This window comes from Cheilinus undulatus, linkage group 18, assembly GCF_018320785.1.
Source record: "Cheilinus undulatus linkage group 18, ASM1832078v1, whole genome shotgun sequence".
In the NCBI taxonomy this organism is placed as follows: Eukaryota; Metazoa; Chordata; class Actinopteri; order Labriformes; family Labridae; genus Cheilinus; species Cheilinus undulatus.
Window position 1 is genome coordinate 13,378,719 of NC_054882.1, and position 26,216 is coordinate 13,404,934.

The following is a 26,216-nucleotide window of genomic DNA, read 5'->3' on the forward strand; positions in this document are numbered from 1 at the left end:
AAAATCCAAACTCAAATAAATAGATGTAGTACCATCTTTTGGTTAAAAATGATGATTGCATTATGAATATTTTTGTCAGATTGACTTAAATTGTCCATATTTGTATAGAGCTTTGATTGTATTGCAAGACATCTTAACATCCTATAAGTATGTGTTGGTAATTCATTTTTAATGTTTTTGTTATGAATGGAATTTGTTTTGTTCAATGTTGTGTATTTAATTGGCTTCTTAATATCTGCTTGAAAGTATTACAGAATGACCAAACCGGCATTATAATTCTTTGGTTAAAGTTACACTTTAGCTCATTGTGGTGTAGTGTTTCCACACATTAACTGTGCTTCGATGGGCCACCCAGGTATATTTAAAGCCATGCAAGTATATTTGCTGGACATTTTTCTAAAAAAAATAAAAAATATCACCATCTGCACCACAGAGATGTACACTAATGCATCCCTCCTGTACATGTACTAATTTCGATGCAAGATCGCATATAAAATGAAGCTTCAGATGCTAGTGGTCTAATATTTTTCGGCAGCTTTTTGCTGCTGACATCATCTGTTTACTCATTAGCTCTAGGATGATGGATGATAATAAATATGCTACCACATTAAAACACACACACACAGCAATGATTACAGCATATCAGGTGAAATGTTTAAAAATGGAGTGATGTTATTTGGACATCTTTATGCTGTTGAGGAATTCTGTCAAAAGAGAAAAAACACAGAAAACATAAAAATACAGAACTGAGAACAACTGTTTTTTTTTTTTTCAGGGCGGATACAGTAACAGTTCTCTATGAGATTGATAATTGATATTTGGAACAAATATGCATTTATTATGATGTTAAAATGTACGTAATGTGGCTGAAATAAAAGTACATGATCAAAAAATGAAGGAAAATAATTTCTAGCCTTTCCTATCAGCTTGAGTGACGGCACTTGGCAACACGGCAGCAGGAAAACAGGAAGTGATGCAATATGCTCCTGTGTCGGTGGCACCCAGGCTTAAGTCCTGATTGGCTATAGAGCTCATGTGACATCCAGCCAATCAGATTGTGTTGTATGCTGGACATTAGGTGAGACTGATGAGAGTAAAAACAAAGCCAGAAGGGAAGACACCTTGTGTGATTTTATTGATTATTGGTCAAATTAAAGGCATTTTGATCATTTGCCTCAATAATCAGCCAGGTCGATAACCCTAATACAGAAAGAGGCATGTTGGGATGGCCATCCCTAACCCCCTTCTGCAGTGTCATTCTGACACGCAGCACCCCTCCTTTAACACAGATAGGCGATTATATGCATGCAGACTGTCTTGATAAGGGATATCCTGTGATAGAGGGCAGCAAGGAGTGAGATGAAAGTGCTTTGTCATCATCGTCTGGGACATGTGCCTGTGCACAAGTGTCTGTGCTCCTTTTAAACATATAAATACAATCACAGTGCTGGTTTCTTTGGCTAAACACAAAAATACCTGAAAAAAGAGAGATGAGGATGCTTTGAAAAATACATCTTTTTCCCTGTTGCATTATTTTGAGAATTCATCTTTTTGGTTGCCATTAAACAAAAACCCATTCCCTTTCAAGGATAATAAACAGATTTGAACTTGTGTGCTAGGGGACAGACTAAGAAGGATTTCCTCTGATCTGTGTCGCTGCAACAGCCAGCCACCATGTTGCACCCTTCAACATGCACGTAGAGAGGACATTATGTAATTCTCAGTAGTGCGTGGGGGAGTCTCCATGTAAATACACACATGCAGTGATACACACACCCGACAATACACTACAGTGATCCAGTAGGTCTTCTGTCTGGCTGTTCACTTCAGCACTTAACCTCTGAAATCATATCAATGTTTGCTTTCTGTCTAGCCCTTTTCTCCATCTTTCTATTAATCTTCACAGCATCACATGGACTCATTTTGATTTATGATAGCCATGAAATAAAGAATAACACCCCTGCATTAATAATAGAGTTCCATCTTTTATCTCAATATTAGCCATATTGAAATTTCCACTCCTCAATTAATCAAAGCTAATGGTTTTTTCCCTCCTCTTACTCTCATAAGACTGAGCAGTGACAGAACAAGCCTGAAAATGCACACAAACTAACAGTCCTCCATTGTTGACATGCAGGAGTAAGAGTTCAGCTAAGACTAGGCTCTGTTATTAATAGCTGCCTATAGACTGGCTTTTTTTTCGTCACATAGCTCCATGCCCCTCAACCAATCCATTTTTTTGCCCTGCTGAGCATGCTCAGTGCGGCTGCCGGCACTGATGTTGTCATTTAGTGCACGTCCTCTCCTCTCCTCACCTTTCCTCTCCTCTCCTCTCCTCTCCTCCTTTCTGATTCTAACAATACCTTATTATCATGTTTCTTTAATATCTTCACAACCCTTACAATAAATTTGTACAGCAGACCAAAGCCTACCAAACCTGTGCATCTGTGACATTCATCAGTTCCAGATATCAGTGTATTAGCATCAGCATATGTGTCTACCATCATTATTCTTCCAACTAAAAGCAGCATCTCAGTGATACTGTTTATGGTAGTGACTCATCCCTCCTTGTTTGATCCATTTACTCCTAAACCCTCCATCAAAGATGACTTTGACTTTATCTTTTATTTTTTTCTAGGATATGAACCTTAAGAAAGCAATAACTCTGCTTCAAATTAATCCAGCATTTTCCAGACATCTGACCTGAACAGTTAAAATCAGAAATGCTTAATTTCTAAATCTCTAAGTACTAATCAGAAATGCCCATTTTTGCTCTCAGTTCTTGATCTGAGCTCCTTTTTTTTAATGAATTTCTGCATTTCCCGCATGTATCAAAGAGCTGGTCAGCCCGTGGTCCTGCTGGGGTGTTATGAAGCCCAAGTAGAAAGTGTACAGCTCGTCTTAATAACAGTGATATTAAAGTGCGGTTATCAATAACAGTTTTAATGATAATGAAAATATGGCATGAAAACCGCCATACAAATATTGGTAACCATTTCATCTCTATGATAAGCTAGTCAGGATGTAACATATGCAGATGGGTTCAAAAAGCTGGCTCCTTTTATGAGCAATGAGAGCAGGGTCCCATTAGAGAGCAGATTTCATTTTTTTTTTGTTTGTTTTAAAGATAAACAAAGGAAAAATGCTCCCAAAAAAGGGCTGTTTTATAAATGAAGACTGTTTCTTTTTACTAAACTGAGCCAAATAATCTGGTTCTCTCAAAAGAGCTGCAATTCCCATCACTCAAGGTGAGGCTGGACAGACCAAAGCCATGCTTTCTGTTTGCCAGGACTTCTGCAGATCATCTCAGGTGTCAAGGTGGTCTTTAATGCCGGCACATGATGTTTCTGCAGAACTAATCCAGTCTGGATGAAGACATCCCAGACCACCTCTGTGGGCTGTCTGAGCCACTGGATAGCAGACCGTTTTGAATACACACTGATGCGTGTCCACACAATTCATTAAGGATTATCAATTGGTATCCAAATGCCAAAATGGCATATAAATCCCTGTGAGCACTACACTGTTTTTCCCCACTGCTCTAAAACAAAAGTGCATTTGATGGCCTCAAAACATTAACTTTTTTTGCAGTTTATTACTTAAAATGCCAAACATCTGTTTGGCCCACGTTTTAGTGTGCTATCTTGCCCGTGTAAATTAATTCTTGGGGTGTTTTGGACTTGGAGGTAGCTAGTATTGAATTTAATCTGTACATCCCTGGGTAAATATATTGGACAGGTGCAAATAACAGCGATAAACTAACAATAACAATGACATTGTAGTCTAAGAAGAGTTTTCCTTTCTGCACATTGAATCAATTCACTTCACATTCCAACCAGACAAAAACAGCAACCTCACTAATCTGGTTCAGTGTAATCTCATAATCTGGTCCTGACCACTGCATGCACATTCCCTTATTGAGCTCCACCTGTCGATTAACTAGAGAGGGTGGAGGGAGGGAGGGAGATTGTGTCTTGCAACCAGCTGGTGGTCTTTCTCTTAGGGCTGTCTGCGGCGCTCTTGTACAGACAGGCATAATAGGGTTAGTGAGCGCACAACAGGAGGATTAAAAGACACAAAGACATCGATTTGGAATGAAGTCATTTAAAAATCTATAAAATTTCTCACTTATGCATCAGCAAAACTTTGAACTGTAGACTAATGAGACTGATGTAGCTGACAGGCAGATGGTAAAGTAGTTCCAAGTGCCTTCCATGTGCAGTTTTGATTGCACATGCTTTGGCCCCACAAAGCTTCCTGTCCAGCCCCCAGAAGACCATTAAATTCAGAAAAAGAGGGAAAGATAATGGTATGCTTTTAAGAGCATCTTTTGGATTTAAATATCATCAGCTATTCAATCCATTACTACTTAAAACAAGGGAGTTGAGTTAAAACACCTTTAAACAGCAATTGTAACACGAGTTGCTGCAGCTCGTATTAAAACCACAGACAGGGCGACAGAGCATGCTCGCTTCATGTTACTGTTATTACATCCCAAAAACAATTAATATTGAAATATTTCAGAGAGTGGCAAAACTGGATGACAAGTGTCAAAATGGGTTGTGGGGTGGCACAAAGGGATAAAAATTGGCAGGAAAAGTGGTGAAAAGATGTTAAAATGTGGAAAACATTTGTAAAAGAGGGGGAAAAAAAGGGGCAAAAGTATCAAAAATGGGTTAAAAATTGGCAAAAAAAATAGATGAAAAGTGGCAAAAATTGATTTAATAGTGGCACAAAGGGGGTAAAACAAGCAGAAGACATGGTTTAAAAGGTAAAGTAGCAAAAATATAGCAAAAATACCCAGGGAAAGTAGTGAAAAGGGGTTAAGAGTGGCACACAGGGGCAGTAATTGGCAGGAACGTTGCAAAAAAGGGGTTAAAGACTGGCAAAATGGGTGAAAAGTGGCAAAAATTGCTTTAAAAGTGGTTAAAATAGTCAAAAATAGGTTAAGAATGGCAAAATATGTTTCAGAAATGGCCAAATGTAGCAGCAAAAAGGTGTCAAAATCAGTTACTATTGGTGCTAAATCACAATTGGGGAGAGCCCGTTCTTTGTGATTTTCAGGGGCCCAGCCATGGGTGGGCCTGTCTCCTTGTGCCTGCTGCATTAGATAATAGGGATAGATCTCACAGGTAATGCCTAAAAATGTCCTGTGTTTTGAAAGAAAGTACTAATACAATAGTATGTTAATCAGACCAAAAATATTAATTTAATCTTTGTTTACTTTAAAGTTCGGCCCCAGAGTCTCTGTCAGGCCTAAATCTGGCCCCTGTGCAAATGGACTTGATGACCCCTGCTGTAAAATAATATCACCGTTACTTGCATTACTGTTAATCCTCCAACAGGAGCAAGGAGGAAACAAATCAAGAGTCCCTTTTAATGCACGCTCATGCAGCACTCGCTGATTCAGGGGATTAAAACATCAGCTCAAGTCCATGGAGAAGGAAAACAGGGAAGTACAAATAAGGACATCTTTAGTGCACAACAGAACAAGAATGTAAGGGATAAGAGTAAACTGTGCCCATGTCAGAAACAACTCTCTGTCTGCTGTGAACTCTGCATCAAATCCTTCCAAACATCCAGTGACACAAAGCTAGTAAAGGCTATGGTGAAGACCCCCCGAGTCGAGTGAAGCTCAAGATAACTGCATGAATATGACACCTACCAAGCAGCCAACAGCGACAGGTAACCACAAAAGCTGAGTTAAGTAGCAGCAGATATCAGGGTTCCTGCAGATCCTTGAAAAGTCTTAGCCTGAAATTGCATATTTGAAGGTCAAGGCTATAAAAAGTAGGGATGCTTGATATTGGATTTTTTGCTGATATCTGTTATACGGATTCATTTTAGCTGATACTGATATCGTTATTGACGTTCAGATATGTACTTCAGACCTAAAACTTCAGTCCTTTGCATGCATTTTAATATATAAGGATGAACAAAGAAACAAACTTGAGTACTTTAAGTTTAAAATTAAAAATGAACATATAAAAAAACACTCAGCTGGCATAATAGGTACTGTTGGTCCAGCCTAAAACTTAACAAACTTAGTGGTACAAATGACAAAAATGTACAGACAAAATATCATTTTTAAAAATCAGCAGAGATTTTGATATCTGACGATACAGATATCGGGCTGATAATATCGTATGTCTCTTACAAAATGTCTTTAAGAGTCTGATTTTTACCAGTAAGAGGTCTTAAATTTTAGCAGGTCATTGACTTAGTCAGGTCCTTATCCGGTCTTTGTTTTCCAGCCAACCTTAAATGTTTTAATCATCTTCCTTCACAAATTGTTGCATTAATATTCTAGAGGAGGCCCCCTGATTTTATCTGGCTCACTGTCATTCAATAACCTCTGTGCTGTTGTAAAACACAAGCCCAGTTCTGTAACATCGGCGCTACCAGGTTGCCCATCAAAAAATTCTTGCAGCCCACCCTTATTTAAGCAGGTCCTCCCTGACAAAAAACATTATTGTTTTTAATAGTATGTTCAGAATCAGCTCAGCGTACCTGCTAAAACATGTTCTGATAAATATAATAATACTGTATAGTGATAGAATAGAGGCATTAGCATACATTTTGGAACCAGAGCATTCAGTCTTTGTCTGATGTACCCAGAAATCCAATACCTCTCATTTTTGACAGTTTCTGCACATTAATTTTTCTGAGTACACCTCTTAAATAGTCTTTAATTAGATTTTTAAAAGCATGTAGAAACTCTGGAGGAGGAAATCTTCTCTACTGTGGCCTTGTTCTTGACATATTTCTCTTTGAAAAGCTGTTTTTTGTCTGATTTTCACCTTTTTTGTACTGAAGAAAGGAGATATTTTATCTGTCCTGCTTATTAGAATAAGGATTTGTGCTAATGTTTGTGGTATTTAAAATTACCAGGAGGCAGTGACTGTCTTTTTTAACTTTATTAACATGACTTAACTGAACAGAGCACATAACAGACACGTGACACTACCTCCTGTCTGATAACATCCCTTTTGTGTTGACATCATGTATCCTTATGCCTTTTATTGCATGAAATAGTGCCATTACATTATAATGTGGGAATATGCATGTTTTAGCAGTAGATTTTTCATTGGCATTTAAATCACAGAAAATCCCAGGTGAGATGAGGCTGACAAACTCAACCACAGCAGGAGCCGGATTCTGGAGTCAGGTCTAATCTGAGGGCCTAAAAGGATCACCTTTTTAACCAGAAACTGTCAACCTCTTTTACCAGTAATAATATATATATATATATATAAAAAAGCACTGATGATGGATGGTTTTGAAATTTAAAAAGTTTAAGAGATAAGTTTAAAGGCTCACAGTCTGAGAAAAGTAAATTTATTAGTTCAAATAGTTCAAAACATGATACTGAAAAAAATAATGTTTTTAAAGGCAAATAAATTAGAAAAAAGTCAATTGTGACTCTAAAAGGTCAAACAGTGGGATTATGAAGTCAAAGTTTGGAGTTGAATTTATGAGATAAAATACAAAATTGTTGGTTAAAAAGGTCAAAATATGACTTAAATTTTAAAATTATGAGTCTTAAAGTGCAAAATATTATATTAGAAGTCAAAGAAAAAACATGCTTTTATTAAATCGTTTAAAATCGTAATCCAATTTATTTTTAAACAAAAATCAGGGATTAGATTTTTAGGCCATATCGCCCAGGCCTAGATTTATCTTTTTTTTTTTTTTTTTTTTTTCTGTGGATGAGTTTCTGACCCTTCCTGCTTTAGCCTAAACCTTTAATTATTTTGAAATATTTTGCAATTTAAGCACAAATGACTATTTTCTTAGTTATAATTCCAATTAGAGGATTTTAAAAAATGCTACAAATATGCTAAAAAACAATTTTGAGCACATTTTATGAAGCTTTTTTTAATGTCAATAACATACATCCCATTAATCCACAACAGACAGGAAAGGATGCTGAAAGAATCCCCTCTTTATAAGAACTAGAGGATGTAAGGATGGAGGATGGAATCTTGAGATACTTAAAGATTCACATTTAGGCCATATCATAACATTTTTAGTTTGTAGAGCATTTATAGTAAAATAGAAAGCAAAGCATGTTATACTGAATGGATGTTTGACGACTCTGTGATTGCCAAGTCTCCTTCATGTTGACCTCCAAATCACTTTAGTGTTTTTATTTGTAGAAGTGTAGCTTGTGGTAGAAGAGGGAGGACACTTGCATCCCTCTTTTGGGACCAGGAATATCTGCAAAATTCCTTCTCCAATTAAACGCGGCAGATAACATGGCTTTAAAGACATGGATATCTCTCAGTTTTAAATCTCTGATTAATGCAAACATTAGGTCATAGCATGGGCTTCAGCCACACATCATATCCTCTCCTCTCTGGTCTGTTGGTAGCATCTGTTTCTGATGGTCATCATAGATTGAAATAGGCCATTAGCTGAGCCACCTTTGGTTTCATTGATCTCCTGTTTCCCTCCTTTTCTGATCCTCTTATGTCACCTCCACTAGTTTTCTGGTCCATCTGCTCCATCTTTTCCTGCATCCAGAGCTACATTAGACCCTCATCCTTCCCCACACTCCCATCAACAGAACATCAATGTGTCTGTTACATCCATGATTTAATCATCTTATGAAAAATCATCATGGAGTATGCATTACATTTCGAGAACATACATGTATGAGAACATGCAATGAATACCTTCTCAGTTGAAGTATTACTCAACATAATACTAAGCCCTTGGTGGTCTGATATCCATGTACAGATATCTGACTCTAGCCTTGTGTCATTCAGGAGGCTTTCTGAATCACTCAGTCATTCAGGAGGAGCATAAATAAATAGACTGAGATTAATATTGGTGGCTGTATATGACCTATTATTTAATTAAAGCCTAAATCAGCCTTTAAGGGGTGGGTGTTTAACATATTCCTCCAAAAATGTTCACAGAGAGCAAAAGATTGAACTGTTAAAGAAAGCAGAATAAGATTTTGGTGAAAAGGCACCATATTCAAGAATTGACTCTACACTGTAGTGACCTACATAGTCCGCTACATACCTGTGCACTGGAATGTCCACATAGTTCTGCAGTACTTCACCTACTCTGCTTGTTTGGGTACAGGAAACCATGGCGGAGATGAGATGGGCATTATGTATCAGGAGAACAGGGGAATTTTGTGCATTTGTTTGGTCGCTGAGAGATATGCATAAGGAAATACACCTCCACATGTTTTAAATGTCAGCAAGTATTTATTTGCAAGTTGTCTGCAGTGATTTATCTCACATTAGGGCAATGGTTCACAACCCGGGGTCTGGGCACCCCCAGAGGGAGCACCAAAGATCTCAGGGGGGTGTGGGACCCTGTCTGCTCTGAGGTTGTCAAAATAAGAGTCATATATTTTTTTTAAATCATGTTAAGAAACAAAATGTATGAAGGTGTATTAGGGCCAACCTAAAGATGAAAAAGAAGAGAGAATCTGCTCAAAAAGTCAAATTTTTTGGTGAAAAAATCAAAAGTTTTGAGATTATAAATCTTATGTTATTAAGAAAGCAAACTCAGAATTTCAGAGTTTAAAAAGTCCTAAATTTATGAGAAAAACTTGAAATATCAAAGTTGAAAAGTCTCTAATTCTTGCATTAGAAACTTAAATATTTAAGTATTTTAAATTTTAAATTTAGAACAGTGTAATGTCGAAACATGTACAAGGAACAAAACCCAAAACAGTGGTTGGACATTCATTTTTTAAACTTTAATATTTCAACAATTCTACATTTTGGTTCACATACATTCACAACTTTTAAAACTTTTTTTCCTTTTTTTTTGCAAATGAACAACTTTTTGAACCTGACAATTAGTTTGATTTTTTTTAAATTGAAAATAAGCAGCTCCTCTTTATTATTGTTTTTTTCTGGAGTGGCCCTAATACACTGTTGTAATAATAGATATTTTATAAATAGATCTTTTGTCAAGAACAAGTGTATGGAGGCCTTTCATGTTTGGATTTTGTCAATGAAAAATATTTAATTCATGTTACATTTTTCGAAGTTGAAGGGGCTTGGCTTTACTTATATAAGAGTAAGGGGGCCTTAAAGAAAAACAGTTGGGAACCACTGCATTTACATACTTACATTCAGACTGAATTGCAGTATTGCCTGCTGCAATTTTCCAATCATAGAAGGTGAAATATTTTTTAACTTGGGTGTCAAATTTAAAACTTTGTTTTTTGCAGCAGAGATGGTATGCCCTATACATCATACAAACATTCAAGTGCCATTTTTAAAAAATGTAGTTTAAAAAAAATCAGACTTTCCTTGTTAATGTATGTTTTTCTAAATCAAAATGAGAATGAGAAATGAGAAATTTGAATAAAACCATGCATATGCAGATATATACAGGGCTCGACATTAACTGTTTTTGCCCACTGGCCACTGTGGTCACTTGTTTTTGAAAAGTTACTAGCTGCTGAGCATGTCCACTAGCCACAGATTTGTTGTTGGGTAACTATGTGCTATTTGCCAAATTTTCCACATCTGGTATGAGATGAAACACATGCTCCATTTCCCTCTTTAATGGATATTAGGTTTAAACTAATATTAAAGCACTGTTAATTAACTTATCCACCAGAGAATGCTGAGGTTATGGCACTGTTAAATTTCGCTGGCCAAAGTGGCTAGTTGGAGTCAATCTGGTACTTACCACTGCCTAAATCCACCTGCATTTGGCTAGTTGGCGGGTGTAAATGTCAAGCCCTGGAGATATATATATTTAAATGTTCCAGCCCAAGTTTAATGTAATATTGTTTTGGTGTTAATATTGAATTATTAATGCTGGTGCATGTTGAAAAACACATAAAATGAGGAACTTAAAAAACAATCGCATCTTGAATCGCAATAATGGGGGAAGTAATCGCAATTAGATTATTATTCATATTCCAAATTCATTCAGCCATTGTTCAAGGCTACACAGACCTACAGTGTGCTAGAACTGCACAAATAACCTAACTGTAATCATAATGTCAGGTTGTGCAATTACGTAATTGCATAAAAGGCTGCAATTTTTCAATATTCAGTAGTGCTTGAAACATTTGAAATTAATGCCTGCAGAAAGGGCTTTAAGTTTACAACAGTGCCACTATTGCTCTTTGTAGAAGTACCTTTTTTTTTTTTTACAAATAAAGAAAAACTTTTTCAAGGAAAATATTAAGTTATTTTGAAGCCATACTGTAAAAACTTCAGGTTTTGTTTTAATGCTACCTAATATTTGTATGTTTTGAGTTGAGAAATGCACACTTCAAAAATGTAACAGTTTTCTGCATTTTCCATGATAAAAAGCAAGTAGACTCATGATATATTTATAGATTATATCGTAATCAGAATTGCAAATCACAGAAAAGTACAGTGTAATTGTGATTGCGCATTATTACCAGATCATGCAGCACTAGTGTATGCTACAGTGTAGATTTAACACAGAACTACAAATCAGGCTTTATCACACAGGACAAAATCAGCCAAGAGACGAGATATAAAACTTTGCCCAGAGGGGGCACCAACTGACACAGACCCAAAGTTTCTTACAGGATCTTTGAATTAAAACAGGTCATTTGAAAATGGTCATATAATCCTGTTTTTTCTCTGTATTCTTAGCTATGCTGTTTAAACTGACTCCACAGATGAAAATGCATTTTTCCTGCTTTAGTTAGCTCCTCAGTTTCTCTTTTGCAATCACCTGTCAAGCCTCTTTTATTCTAGTCCGACTATCACTTGTGATGAAGCACAATCCTCTCCAGATGGACTGGCCTCCTTCCACTCTTATGAAAAATGGTCATTGCTAGCCGATACGGCTGTTGATGTTTACAGAAATGTCAGGGGTGTTAAAGGCTTTACCCTGGCCTCTTGTCTTTGTAAGCCATGTAAAGCACACTTGAGTTTCACCTTAGAGCAGCAGATTGGGGCTTAGCAGAAATGGGTTGACCAGCTTGATTTTCAACATGGAAGCTTGAGTTAATGATGTTTCACATAAGAGAGGGAGTAGGTCCTATGTTCTCATCTTTAGGATATGAGTGTTTTATTATTGAGCTGTACTTGCAGACCTAACTGTATTTATAAGTGTTGAGAAATTGTCCATATTCTTATATAACTGTATTTTTTATTGAGTTATAGCTGTGATAGATATGAGATTTGTATTAAGTTTAAGTTTAAGTTTATTTATTTATTTAAAAGGGACAGTGCACATTAATGGACAAAAGTAGGATGACATCATTTGGCCTACTTCAACTATAATTAGACCTTATTTTCGTCATAGGACGAGCGCTATTTCCGAATAAAAACTACTAAATTGCATGTAATCTGTTACAAAATAATTTTATCCAACCAATTGATTACAAAAGCCAGTCCAATCTTTGTGTCAGAGCAGCTTTTCATTCAGTACATTTTGAGAGCAGCACTTCCACAGCTGAAATTGGAGTTGTAATGACCCAGCCAACCATTATCTGTGGTCGTGAAGATGAATAGATATTGTTCAAATTGTCTATTTGAAAAACTGCTTCCATCTCTCCTCCCATTATACAGAAATTAGGACAGGAGAAAGAAAGAATCCACATTATTATGTGACTCGCTGACTTCCATTCAGTCTGTGAAAGATGCTTACCAGAGGAAAGAACATCAAGGTGTCACAGAAGACGTGTTTGCACATGTCTGTTTATGTGGATGCACTTCATGTTATGTGAGCAGGATAGCCAGCTGGTCTGATGCATTTCTCTATAACACAGGAAACAGATGATAATTGATGACCTGTGCTGTCTGTCTCTTGTGTTTTCTGTCAGGTCCTGGAGAAATTCACATCTCGCCTGGTCCAGAACCGAGTGATGGCACAGAAAGACCTGCGGACCCTCAGCAAATACCAGCTCATCCTCGCCAGGGATCAGTTCCGCAAGAACCCACCAACGCACATCAAGGCATGGTCCCACTCATTGATTCACAAAACTGACGTATTCTTAGTTACAGATGTGTAAGCTTTTCAGATTTCTAGTTCCACTGATTCAAATCTGTAAAGCCTGGGGCATGTAAAACAACTGTATAAAACACGGATGTTAGCCAAAGCAGAAGGCAACAGTGGAGGTGTGGTGGTCTCTTATCCTCTTAGTAAACAGCTGACCTATCAGTGAGATCAGCCATGCCTCTAATAATGCCGATTTATGGACATCTTTCAGACTTAATGTGATTAAACACAAATGCACTATGTGGAAAAAAATATTCAGCCGCCTCACCTTTACACCAACAGGTGTTAAGTCCAAATCCCGCCCACATCTCAGACAGTTTGTTTAATTAAAGGCAATATTGATATGTTCACCCAAGCACCACCCTGGTTAGTTTCCTCTCTGAATGAAGGAAACCCTAAGAAAACAACCACATCCCTGTCATGCATAATAGTGCCACTCATGGATAAAAAAAAAGCTGCCAGGAGTCTCAGAATGATTTAGCTCTATTTAAGGCTTAGTAATAGCAATGTCAAAGTGATAATTACAGACCTTATTTACATATCATTCATTTTAAAGACATATAGAGGTAGAATTGTGTCCTGATCTCTGGAAAGTTTGTGCATTATAAAAAGTACAGTGCACTTCCGCCAGTTCACGCAGACAGTGGACTAATCTTTTTTGTTGGAGCAGTTGTATCATCTCATCCAAATACGGTTCCATGTGGTTGTGTTTCAATGAAGTCCGGTTGTTTTCTGGCTCTGTCACTTTCTCTTATGAGCTTGTAGCAAATGGAATGCATTTAACTCCTGAGTGGCGCCTCTCCCAGCTCCAACATCAGACTTACGAGGTAAATGGAAAACAGCAGATGCCCACGAATGATGATTCGGTACAACATTTTGGGATTTTATAGAAAATCTGTACATATTTATGAGTTTTTCATGGCACCGGTTTCGAACCAGTAAACCCAAGAAGTTTTCTGAGAGGGATCCAGGACAATTGGAACAATGGTGTGGCATGCAAATCAACACAGACAGACAGACGGATAGACAGAGAGGCCCCCAGTTATAGTTGTAGGATGTATATACTTAGTGGCACAACAGTTTAACTTTAAAACCTAAGAAAAATTATGCAAAATACTCTTTTACAGTACTTGAAATAATAACTTGTATCTTTCACTGTGAAGTATTAAAGCTAGTTTCTGTCTAAGTTTATCCTCTGTCTCTGCACTGTTCAGGGTCCACAACAGGGAATGCTGGAGGGTGACTTTGCCCTTTGCATCAGTCTGTACCATGGCTATGAGCTGCTGATGCAGATGGGGCTTCGATCGTTATTTTTTTACATCCAGGGAATCATGGATGGATCCAGAGGTCGGTCGCCTTACCTCCAGGCTTTCACTTCATCTAGATGCACTTGATCCTCAGAGAACAGCTCCTCCTTACATCTAAATGTTTAATTTTTCATATCCCGGACTGATCATTAGTGTGCCAGGCTGTTTGATGTCAGGGTTTGCTGTGTATAAAATTTTGATGAGTAAACTTTCCATATGTGTTTGGTTCAGAGATGTCAAGGGCGAGAAATGAGCTGCAGAGGACACCCACCTTTATGGACCTTTACCGTGAGATGGAAGCAATGTTTCTAAAGCCACCTGCTGGTACAGAAGCCCTCATTTTTATTGTCAATCACATTTTGAGCTTTTCATATGTAGATGGTTAAGTAAACAGGATTTAGCATGATACCAGCACTCTTCAAATGCAGGAACTGAATGCCTTACAAATATTTGAATTACAGACTTTTAATATACTCTCCTCCAGGTCCAGATGAGCCGTTTATTTACAGTCACCCCAAACTGGAGAAACTGGAGGGGGTGGTGTTGCAGCACTTCACACTGTGGGCTGAGAGCTCAGCTGACAATAATGGTGATTTACTTATTATAGCCATGCTATGCTCTGACTCATGCATGCAGTGATGGTTCTGGGTTGAAGCTCAAATCTGAGATTCTCCTTTTGTTTCTACGACTGTAAATAGAAACAGCTGTAGCATTATGCTAAAGCTGCTAAACCTTGTTGATATATCCATATAAAACAAGTAGTTTAATTGTAAGATGTTTGCAGCCTCTATACGAGTATTAGTAAATTAAGAACTCTTTTTGAATAGTCTCTAAACTTTGGATTGAATTCCAGAATATTTTTCCTGGAGTAATTTTTACCTTTAGCATGTTAAATTTGGAGAGGATTACAGAACAAAGCATTCCTCTTTCTGAGTCAAAAAGTCATGCTGTCTGTTTGAGAACTGTGAGAAATTGGTGCTTGAAGTTATTCAAGGACTCTGTTTCTCTTCTGTCTCATTCATTTTCAGGTTCAGGTCCTCGGGAAGTAAGCACGCGTGTAATGATCTTTTCATCGTTCCGTGAGAGCGTGCAGGAGATCGCAGCTATGTTGAACCGCCATACTCCTCTGATACGGGTCATGACTTTTATGGGCCAAGCTTCAGCTGGGAAGGGAGTCAAAGGTTTTACCCAAAAAGAGCAACTGGAGGTAGAGATTAAATCTCTTTATATTTGTTGATAAAATTGCAGAAACAGTGGCTGTAAAAAAGTCTACACCCCCCCTGTTAAAATGCCCCGTTTTTAAGGTGTAAAAAATGAGGCAAAGGCATGTAATATTCGCTTTAAATGTAATCTATGACACTTACAATTGAATAGACAAAAAAAACAACTAAAATCAAGATATGTGTCAATTTCAATTTTATTAGTTTTAGAAAAATGTAAAAAGTAAAATGCTCGTCAATCTTATTCTTGCATCATCATACAACCATCCACTGCAGCTTTTTAGACTTGATTACATGCCAAAAAATCCCAGGATTTTTGTTCTTATTAGTTTATCAATCCAATGGATAAACACAATTCATGACTGACTAATGAGTGGACAACCTTCCCTGGATCTCTTCCCTTACACCTGTCTCATTCAGTCACGAACACTCACACATACAGAGACATGCTGAGATACAGTCAAACAACACATTAATCTGTTGATGCGCAACCTGTTAAAACCTGGCTCATGGGTAATGACAAAGAAACAAAACTAAAGAGCAGTGCATTTTCCTGGCTCCTTCTCTAATCAGTCTGAGAAATTTCCACTGCCTGCACTCTGGTCCAGCTCTGGTATGTCCCAGAAGTGCCTGTCTGCTGCTTGGAGATCTGTTGCAGGTCTATTTTGGGCGCTGGCATTGCAAAACTGCATCAGTGCACATATAGTGGATCAATCAAAAGAGATGGAAAAACATGCAAAAGTATCCAGTGAACTTCAAAATAAAACACAATGTATGGACTTCACTAAATCATCATTTTATCACCATTACGCCTCATCGTGCAGCACAAGCAAAAGGTCATGGGGAGGTGGAAATTATGGGTTAGGACTGTAAAACCGAGTAAATTATAAATACACAATAAAATGAATTAACTAGGGCTGTTAACGTGTTAATGCTCTTGAGTAATTGGAAACCTTAATGTGTTAAAAAGTAAAATGTAAATAATTCATATAACCAAGTTGGACCACAACCTCCTCCTGTTCCCTCCAGCGTGAGTGTTTACAATGCCAGGGGATGAAGAGGTAGGAGTGATGATCAAGCTGTGGTCGCTAAGATACAGTGGTGGAGTGCAACAGACCTGGATTAGACAACTAAACAACAACTAAGATAACTAATGCAATCATTAAATGGGTTGCCAAAGACTGCAGACCATCAACATGGTTGAAGACGAGAGGCTTCAAGGTAGCAGTATACAGTACATTCACTGTACAGCAGAAGATATTTAGTACCTGATCTGTTTGTTTGCTGATGAAGTTTGCATTTTATGGATATAACTGCTCAGAGAATCAAGATATTGTAAATAACTTGATTTCTTTTAAGTCAGCTATCAGCATTAGAATTAACGGAAACTAAATCAAAAGGACAGAGCAGGCATTGGTCCCGGACAAGCCCCCATGTTATCTAAGCCCAACTAAGAGGGAGATCACACAGTTTTGAAAAAAAGATTTATACAGTAGTTGACTGAAAATTGAACAGAAAATAACCTGATTAAGAATCTCTAGTCTGTGAATCAGTGTTGTTTGCAGTGGAAACCTGGATAACAATAGAGACAAGACAGCAGGAAGGGCACTGACACAGCAGGGGTCATCATTAACCTTAAGCACTGAGTGAAAATCCAGCTCTGTCATGGTTTAAAAAGCTTGCAATAAGTTCCAATTTCAATTTAGATTCATGTACTTTTTATTGTGGTGTTACATTATTAACACAAATCCTCCAAAATGCATGCTGCTAATGAGCTGTGCAAACAGATTCAAGGGGTAAAAATCAATCTGACTGGTCGCCAGCCAATCAGGACATCTATTTTTCTTGCCACGGTGTCTTTACAGATAGTATGAAAATCAAATGATTTTTCCTGAAAATTTAAAGCTCTGCTAGTGTGACAATCCTTGATACTGAAAACATCAGCTGACTTATCAGCAGTTATGATGTGATTTCTATAAACAGTGCTTCTGAAGTTCTGAGAGATTTAGCTTACTCAGCACTTACATCCTGTGAGTATCTACTAGATAAATAATGTAGGATTGGCACCTAAATGGGAATGTACGTTATGTCTTGCACATACACTAAAAATAGACCTTATGTGTTATATAATGTCCATTTCGTTCTGAGCATGTACACAGTGGCATAGATTTGTCAGACATATGTGTTTACAGTATACATGTTTCCTGTGTTCACTGATGGGCAGACACGTGGAGTATGTATGTTGTTTCTGCTGTGTTAAAGGTGGTGAACAGGTTTCGCACAGGTGGCTTCAACACGCTGGTGTCTACCTGCGTTGGAGAGGAGGGGCTGGATATTGGAGAGGTGGACCTGATCGTTTGCTTCGATGCACAGAAGAACCCAATCCGCCTGGTGCAGCGGATGGGCCGTACAGGACGTAAGCGGCAGGGGCGGATTGTGGTCATCTTAGCTGAGGGTCGTGAGGAGAGGGTGAGTGTTCGAGTGTCTTCTGAAAGCTAGACCCACTAGGACAGTCAAGTTGAAACAGAACATTTGTTCACACAGATTTTCCTCTTTATCTTCCATAGACGTACAACCAGAGCCAGAGCAACAAGCGCAGCGTTTACAAGTCCATTACTGGCAACAAAAACGGCTTCCACATGTACCCCAACAGTCCTCGAATGCTGCCTGATGAGGTGAACCCCTCCCTGCATAAGATGCACATTACCTGTGGGCAGTTTGATCATCAGGAAAGCAACAGGCGGTCCGTCGGCAGTCGACGGTCCCACTCAGGTGGACGGGCCTCACTTATCCATCCTCAAAACCTGAGTGAGTGATGAGGCAGGTGCAGGTTCTTTAAATGAAAGAACATTATGATGATTAGAGACTATCAAATGGATTTCTGAGGGCTTTTTTTGTGCTAGTTTGGCAGGAAAATGGAACATCAGATGGGTTTCTCAGCAGTGCTGAATATTCCCTGTGGGAATCCACCATGAGGCTGCGGGAAGACGAAGCTCATCCAACCCTGAAACAGTCACACTTCATGTCTCTACCCATCGACTCACCACCTCAGGTTTCAATCTGAGCCTTCTTTTTCAGGAGAGATGTCCTTATGGATGTATCTCTACTCCATAAAACCAAACTGAACATGATGGAGTACAATTGTACTCAAGTTATTTGGCAATCGTCCCTTAATCTGCAGAGTTTTCCCAGAATGTCTTTGGGCCTTAGATGCGCTTGTACCATAAGTGAAGTTACTGACTCAGTTAGAGAAGTCCCACCTGTGGGGAGCAACAACAATGCACAGTAGATGGTGCGTTGAACATGATGGAAGAGGACTTCCTGGTTCGGGGTGCATCTTTCAGTAATTGCCACTTGTAGTCACTTAAGTCGGCCTACTGTGGGTGACATAAATGTTGAAGATTAACATATGTGAAAGAAGTGAGGTAGAAGAGAGGGGATGAAGAACATGATGCTTAGGAAAAATACTTGAACATTTTTTTCACTTTTGATTTAGTGGGCAGGTATGCAGAGGTTACCTACAAATTACTTGTGATTTATGATGAAATGTATTCAGAAATGACCTGAAAATTACCTTAAAGTTTTAAGGATGGCTTTAAGAAACTAATTACAAATTAAATGGGATTTATGGAGGAAGTACTTAGTTAATTACCTTAAAATAACTTGAACATTATTCAGGGAGGACTCATTTTAATTCAGTGGGCGACAAAAAAAAAAGGAATTACCTGTGAATTAACAAGCAACTTACATAGCAAATTATCATCTTATCTGTAAGAACCTACTAGATGAAATACAACCTGATTTCCAGAGTATTGACACAATATTATGGGTAATAGCTTGATTATTAATACGTTACCATTAGGGAAGTACTTCCTTAATATTAAAATAAAACAAAGTTATTAATTAGTTAAACTCCAAATCAAAAATAGGTAATTGCCATCTTATTCTTGAGGAAATAATTATACTTATGAAGTTACTATGTAATTATTCCAAAATTACTATGCAATAAGTTGGTAATTACTAGGTAAATAATCTAAAATCCCTTCGTAATAACGAGGTATTACTAGGTAAATATCGTCAATCATAATGTAATAACCAGGTAATAACTCTAAAACCACTACGTAATAACTAGGTAATTATGCTAAAATAACTATGTGATAACTAGGTAAATACTCAAATTACTATGAAATAGCTAGGTAATTATTAGTTAGATACTCTGAAATCACTATGCAATAACTAGGTAATTACTATGGAAATAATCTAAATTACTATGCAGTAACTAGGTAAATACTCCAAAATCACTTTGTAATAAGTAGTTAATTACTAGGTAAATACTCTGAAATCACTATGCAATAACTACATGTTACTAGGTAATTAACTAAAATCACCATGCAGTAACTAGGTATTTCTAGGTAAGTATGCTTAAACCACTATTTAGTAACTTGGTAAATACTCAAATACCACTATGTAATAATTAGGCAACTAGGTAAATACTCTGAAATCACTATGCAATAACAAGGCAATTACTACTCTAAATTCACTATGCAGTACCAAAATATTACTAGGTAATTACTCTAAAATCATTATGTAATAACTAGGTTATTACTAAGGAAATACTCCAAAATAACTTTGTGGTAATTAGGTATTACTTAATTACTTCTTAAAAATCACTATGCAGTAGCTAGGTATTACCAGGTAATTACTCTAAAATCACTATGTTATAACTAGATAATTACTCTAAAATAACTAAGTTATAACTAGGTAAATACTCCTAAGATACCCTCTCCATACTTACCTGTATGCCCTTTAGCCTCACCTACTTGAATATATGTTCACTAACACTGATATTTTGTGTCCCTAAGGAGGATTTTCCAAAAAGTGGTCCACCATCCAGAGAGCTGTCTTTGTGGGAATGGAGACACTGGCAGCACAAAGTGCTTCCCACCCATGCTGTGGATCATTCTCTCCGCTGCCACCACTTCACCAAGGTGATGGAGCTCATAGACGGCATGAGAGAGGAAAACGAGGTGAGAATAGATAGCATCATGATAGGAGCAGATTTAGGACTTCCTTTCTGGCATGCAGGAAATATCTAAACTTGGCCTCAACTGCGTCAAAGGCTCATTTAAATAATCAGATGACCAGGGACCACTACTTCAAATAATCCACCAATTAAACTGTTGTATTGTGGTGAGCCAAAAGTCTTACAAAATGACTTAAGGCTTCTTGTGTAATTTTTGCTTAGTTTCATAAAAGAAAGACAGTAGTCTGTTCATAAAAAAAGAAGGAGTAAACTTTATGAACTCAACAGGCTGAAAGGAGTCAGCTGAGATGCCTGTGAACATATGACTTCGATTTGTGTTGATTACGAAATCCATCGTTTTAGCCTGGAAGGAAAATTCCTGGTATTATAAACAGTCTTCTTGGTACGGTTTTGGATTTATTAGACTTTCTTGTTTTGCCCTCTTCCTGGATTGGATTTACATAAACTAATAAATGTTGAACTCTGTGTGCCAGGATGGTTTTCCACCCAGGTGAGTTTGGTTTCACCTTAAAGGCCGTTACCTAGCAGCAGCTTGGGTCCAGGTAGAAGCTTCTTCTTGACAGGAATCTCACTCTTACAGTTCCAGAGAGCAGTTATATCAGCAAGGTTACCAGATCCATCAGTCTGATAACACAACAGTTGTCATCATGCTGCAGGAAAAACAATGTTCCACAAGCCACACTATGTGCTCACTGTGGTTCAATAAGCAACGTAAGACACTTAATTTAGCCAAATCAGTGTTTTTTCCACTCCACTTCCCCTTCTTGACCATGTTTACATATACCAGTTCCTTCCCATCACACACCTTTTCACCTCCAAATATCAGCTGTTAGCTTGTTCCTGGTCGCTTTCTCTCACCATCTGCTTTGTAATAAGGTTGAGCCATCGATAAAACCCTTGAATTTGTTTAAATCCTTGAAATTGGGTCAGAGATTACCGTAAAACTTGGTATTGGGAGAACCAACAATTTGGCTCTTGTTACCTTTTGTTTATTTTCCTCCACTGTGGGCTTTGACCATATTTGGGCATAGGAGAATAAGCCCACCTGTGAAAACAAAACTGGATTATGTGCCGAGATGGCGGCTGATGTCTCCATGGACAAAAACCAGGTCAGATAACCTGAGAGTCAAAGAAGATTTAATTTAATTGAATGTGAAAAAGAAAAGTGTACTAAAGCATGATTTAGTCCCAGTCCACTGTAAACACAAATGTGAACCTTTAGACGTTGAGCTGCTCTGCCCGTTCTGTGTCAGAATCATACTGAGTGTTTGTTAGTGCCCCTGTTAGTACACACTGTTCATCCACCGAGGCTGACTGCTTTGGCCTTGCCTTTTGACGTGGTGTGCTCTGTCATAAATCAAGCCTTTTTACAGGCATTTATTTTCATCACCTGCATACAAAGCTGTGTACTAGTTTATTAGAGATAAACAGTAAATGTCCTATTTCACTAAAATTGAAACATTTTATGTGCACAACCTGGACCCCTGCTATGGCAATAATGGAAACAGATGATGAATACTGACTTAGAAGTTGGTCATGCAATGATAATTCTGATGTACCATAAATAATGGTGCTTATGGTGCAAAAGTCTGATAAGGATTAATTAGCATACACCTTTTATTTTTAATTATTTTATTTATTTAACCAGTTGAGACCAAAGCTCTCTTTTACAAGGGTGACCTGGCTAATGTGTTCACACCAAGCTCGAACGATTGCTTTATTCAAATGACTCGCTCCATGCGCGTGGCAAATCACAGCCCAAAAAGGGGAGAGGGGAGGAGCTTCCTTCTCTCACATCCAGCATCAGTCAGTTGTCAACTGCTACAACTGCTTTGTATCTGCTGTGGAAAGACCGAAACCGACGGAGATGTTTGCATGTCCGGGCCCATCGGATCTTTCGGAGGTGCACACAGCTCAGTCTGAGCTCCGACTGGGTGACGGCCGTTTTCAGCTCTCACAAATATGTAAATGAAGCCAACAGCACGTTGAACAGGGCACGAATTCCCCTCATTCATTACTCACTCAATTCCTGCAATTTGTGCCGCCAAGGCAAATCGGCGTCTACACACTTCTTTACACTGACGTTACACGTAATTAAATCCTGCAAATGATTTTATCCACACTTGGTGTAAACACAATGTAAGAGGTCAGCAGCCGAGGTCAATAAATAATTGAAGTGTACTGCTAAGCTCTTAGCAGCACACACTAAGCCTAGCCTAGCATATATAATCCTATCCTAGCCTATATTAGCCTAGCCTAGCCTAGCCTATATTATCCTATCCTATCCTAGCCTAGCCTATATTATCCTATCCTATCATATCCTAGCCTAGCCTAGCCTATATTATCCCATCCTATCCTGTCATAGCCTAGCCTATATTATCCTATCCTATCTTATCCTATCCTATCTTATCCCCACTAGCCTATTTAATCCTATACTATCCTAGCCTAGCATTTATTATCCTATCCTATCCCCACTAGCCTATATAATCTTATACTATCCTAGCCTAGCCTTTATTATCCTATCCTATCCTAGCCTATCCTATATTATCCTATCCTATCCTAGCCTATCCTATATTATCCTATCCTATCATATCCTAGCCTTGCCTAGCCTATATTATCCCATCCTATCCTGTCATAGCCTAGCCTATATTATCCTATCCTATCTTATCCTATCCTATCTTATCCCCACTAGCCTATTTAATCCTATACTATCCTAGCCTAGCCTTTATTATCCTATCCTATCCCCACTAGCCTATATAATCCTATACTATCCTAGCCTAGCCTTTATTATCCTATCCTATCCTAGCCTATCCTATATTATCCTATCCTATCATATCCTAGCCTAGCCTAGCCTATATTATCCTATCATATCATAACCTAGCCTAGCCTATATTATCCTATCCTATCCTATCATATCCTAGCCTAGCCTATATTATCCTATCCTATCATATCCTAGCCTAGCCTAGCCTGTATTATCCTATCCTGTCCTATTGCATCCTATCCTAGCCTAGCCTAACCAAGCCTAGCTCTAACTGAGCCTCACGTACCCTTTCCATTCCTATCCTATTCCATCCTACCTGTCCTGTCCTGTCCTGTCCTATCCTGTCCCGTCCTGTCCTGTCCTGTCCTATCCTATCCTATTCTATCTGCTCTTTTTTAAAACTAAAAGTTCGGTTAAATTTTCTTTTTCCAAACTGGGACTACAGGAGCACATTCAGCATCAGTTCCATTGTAAGCTAGTGCAACATGTAAACACACTCATGAACCCTCAGAGTGTGCTCAGATGATATGAGTGTGATGATGGGTTTGAATGGTGATATGTAAAACACTCATGTCCTGAATCCTGATTGCCAGTGCATCTGCCACATCACACCATGCCCACTGTGGCTGCATGTCCAGGGGTTATTTTAATCAAGGTTAATGTGTTGTTGTATCTGTATCAAGTGAGGCATTTTTGATCTTTGGATCATACTGTACCTGTGCTAGTCAATTTTTAATCTAGTAAGTGGTGCAATAAAACAATCCATAGCTTAACTCTACAGCACATCCTACTTCATTGTGTTTAAGTGTCTGAGATGAGGACAAGACAAATAAATCTGACAAGACATATGACCTATTATAAAGCATGTCTGCTCATACAGAGACACTTGTTGCAAACAGACATATTCCCTTTAACACACAAGAGCCTCTCCCTCTGCTCCAGTATATCCTGAACTTATCCTCTCTCTGGGAGGAATGACGTTTGCCGCGGCTTACTTGCTTGGCCTGAATTTGCAGAGAGACCTTCTGACCCTTTGCTCTAGAAACATCAGAGAGGAGAGCCAAAAAAATAACACAAAAATAATTGAAAAAGCCAACCTTTATTTTCCCTATAAGTCTAACCAACCATGTATGCACTCCCCCCTCCCTTAATACCCTCACCCTCTTCAAGCCATTAATCTCATTTGAGACAAAGCTTTTGTCTGGGTGAGTTCAAAACCATGCTGTGTTTTTCTTTGCGCTGCCTTGTTCTCTTTATGATGAGGAGATTCAGAGCGAGCGTACGAACAGGCAGGCAGACAGACAGAGGCCTCCCCTCCTGTTATTATGTAATGCTTCTCTGAACTGTTACATAAAACCAGGAAGCTTGAAGTAGGTCATGCCTGGACGACCTACATGTAGAGCAGAGCGTGCTGAGGATCGGGGAGCAGATGCAAAAAATGATAACAGACAACATCAAAAAAGCTGTTCAAGAAAGCTTAAAAATAGACTAAGTCACAGACTTAGTTGTTACATGTTGAATATCCACACAGTGTAAAGCTTATATTAGCATTTACTGAAATTATGCTAATGCTACTTTTAATATAATCTCTTAAAGAACAGTGTTTTATACTTTTTCTGATTTCTTTAGAGACATTAACAAGATAATGCATTTTTCTAACATTTCAGCATCACGGTTACGCATGTTTCGTCGCTGCTTGTGGTTTGACATGTTCAGGCTTGACATTGCTGTCGTCAGAAATATCGTTTGATCTGAGATGTTTTAAGATTACCAGATTCTTGCATAGTCATACCCAGGCCAAAGAAGTTTAAATTTCCATGCAAACTGATGTTGTTTGCAAGGCAAAGCAAGGCAAGTTTTTTTGTACTGAGGAAGTGCTTTTATTATGTTTCAGCCTGATCATGCAGTAAAAAAAAAAAAACATTTTTATTCTCATTAATCTACACTTAGTACCCCATCATGACAAGGTGAAAAGAGAGTTTTAGAATGTTTTGCAAATTTATCACAAATAAAAAACCTGAAATATCACATTGACGTAAGTCAGTGATCATCGACTGGAGGCCTGAGGGCCACATCAGGCCTTTTATGGCTTCCCATCCAGCGCCCAGAGGATTAAATTCAGAAAATTTGAGAGGGCAAAAACATGGCATGCAATTGTTAACCTTTTTTTTTTTTAAGTTCTAATAAAACCTTCAGCCTAGCAGCTTATCAGATAAAGAGAACACTAGTATTTCTGTAATTTTGCAACACATTCGTATTATTTTTATCTTGATCAAACTTGCAGTTTTTCCACATCAATTTTCCACATGTCTCTCTGAGACTGTAATTTCCCCCTTTGAGAATCTTTACAAACAAGCTGTTTCCTTTTGGCCTATCATGTCAGCATATTAGCTCAGTGACAGACATCAAGAAGGCTCCAGAAATATGTAGCTAAGATATCTCAAACACCCCCTTGTGGCTGGCTGCGGTAAAGGTAATAGGGACTAATCTAATTGGTAAAGGCTTAAAGTTCCATTAATTTTGGAGGGGATTATTGTTTTTTCCTATAATATATTAATTAGATGAAAATATTAATTTTATTTCAGTTTATCTCAATGTCCGGCCCCCACAGTAATGGTCAAGAAAAACTGGCCCTTGTGAAAATGGACTTGATGACCTCTGACATAAGTATTCCCAGCCTTTCGAACAACACTGTTAATGTAGCGTAGGTTCCTCCTAGTTCTCTGATCTTTGCTGAGATGTTTCTATGCCTTGATTGGAGTCCACCTGTGCTAAATTAAATTGAATGGACATAATTTAGAAAGGCACACAGCTCTGTCTAGAAGGCCTTACAGCTGACAGTGGTATCAGATAGGGCTGTAAAGCTAGCATATACCAGAGATGGGGACTCGAGTTGGCGACTTTGACTCAAG

General features: G+C 38.1%; 1 protein-coding gene across 1 annotated transcript in view; it reads left to right on the top strand.

The window, feature by feature from the left end:
* The window catches only part of fancm (FA complementation group M), a 70,293-nt gene that overhangs the window by 21,744 nt on the left and 22,333 nt on the right, over nt 1–26,216 (top strand). The window contains exons 5-13 of the mRNA XM_041812534.1: nt 12,797–12,928; nt 14,187–14,319; nt 14,511–14,603; nt 14,764–14,868; nt 15,308–15,486; nt 17,762–17,968; nt 18,067–18,307; nt 18,403–18,551; nt 20,362–20,526. Of these exons, the coding sequence (XP_041668468.1) occupies nt 12,797–12,928; nt 14,187–14,319; nt 14,511–14,603; nt 14,764–14,868; nt 15,308–15,486; nt 17,762–17,968; nt 18,067–18,307; nt 18,403–18,551; nt 20,362–20,526 (1,404 nt within the window). The remainder of the gene's footprint in view (nt 1–12,796; nt 12,929–14,186; nt 14,320–14,510; nt 14,604–14,763; nt 14,869–15,307; nt 15,487–17,761; nt 17,969–18,066; nt 18,308–18,402; nt 18,552–20,361; nt 20,527–26,216) is intronic.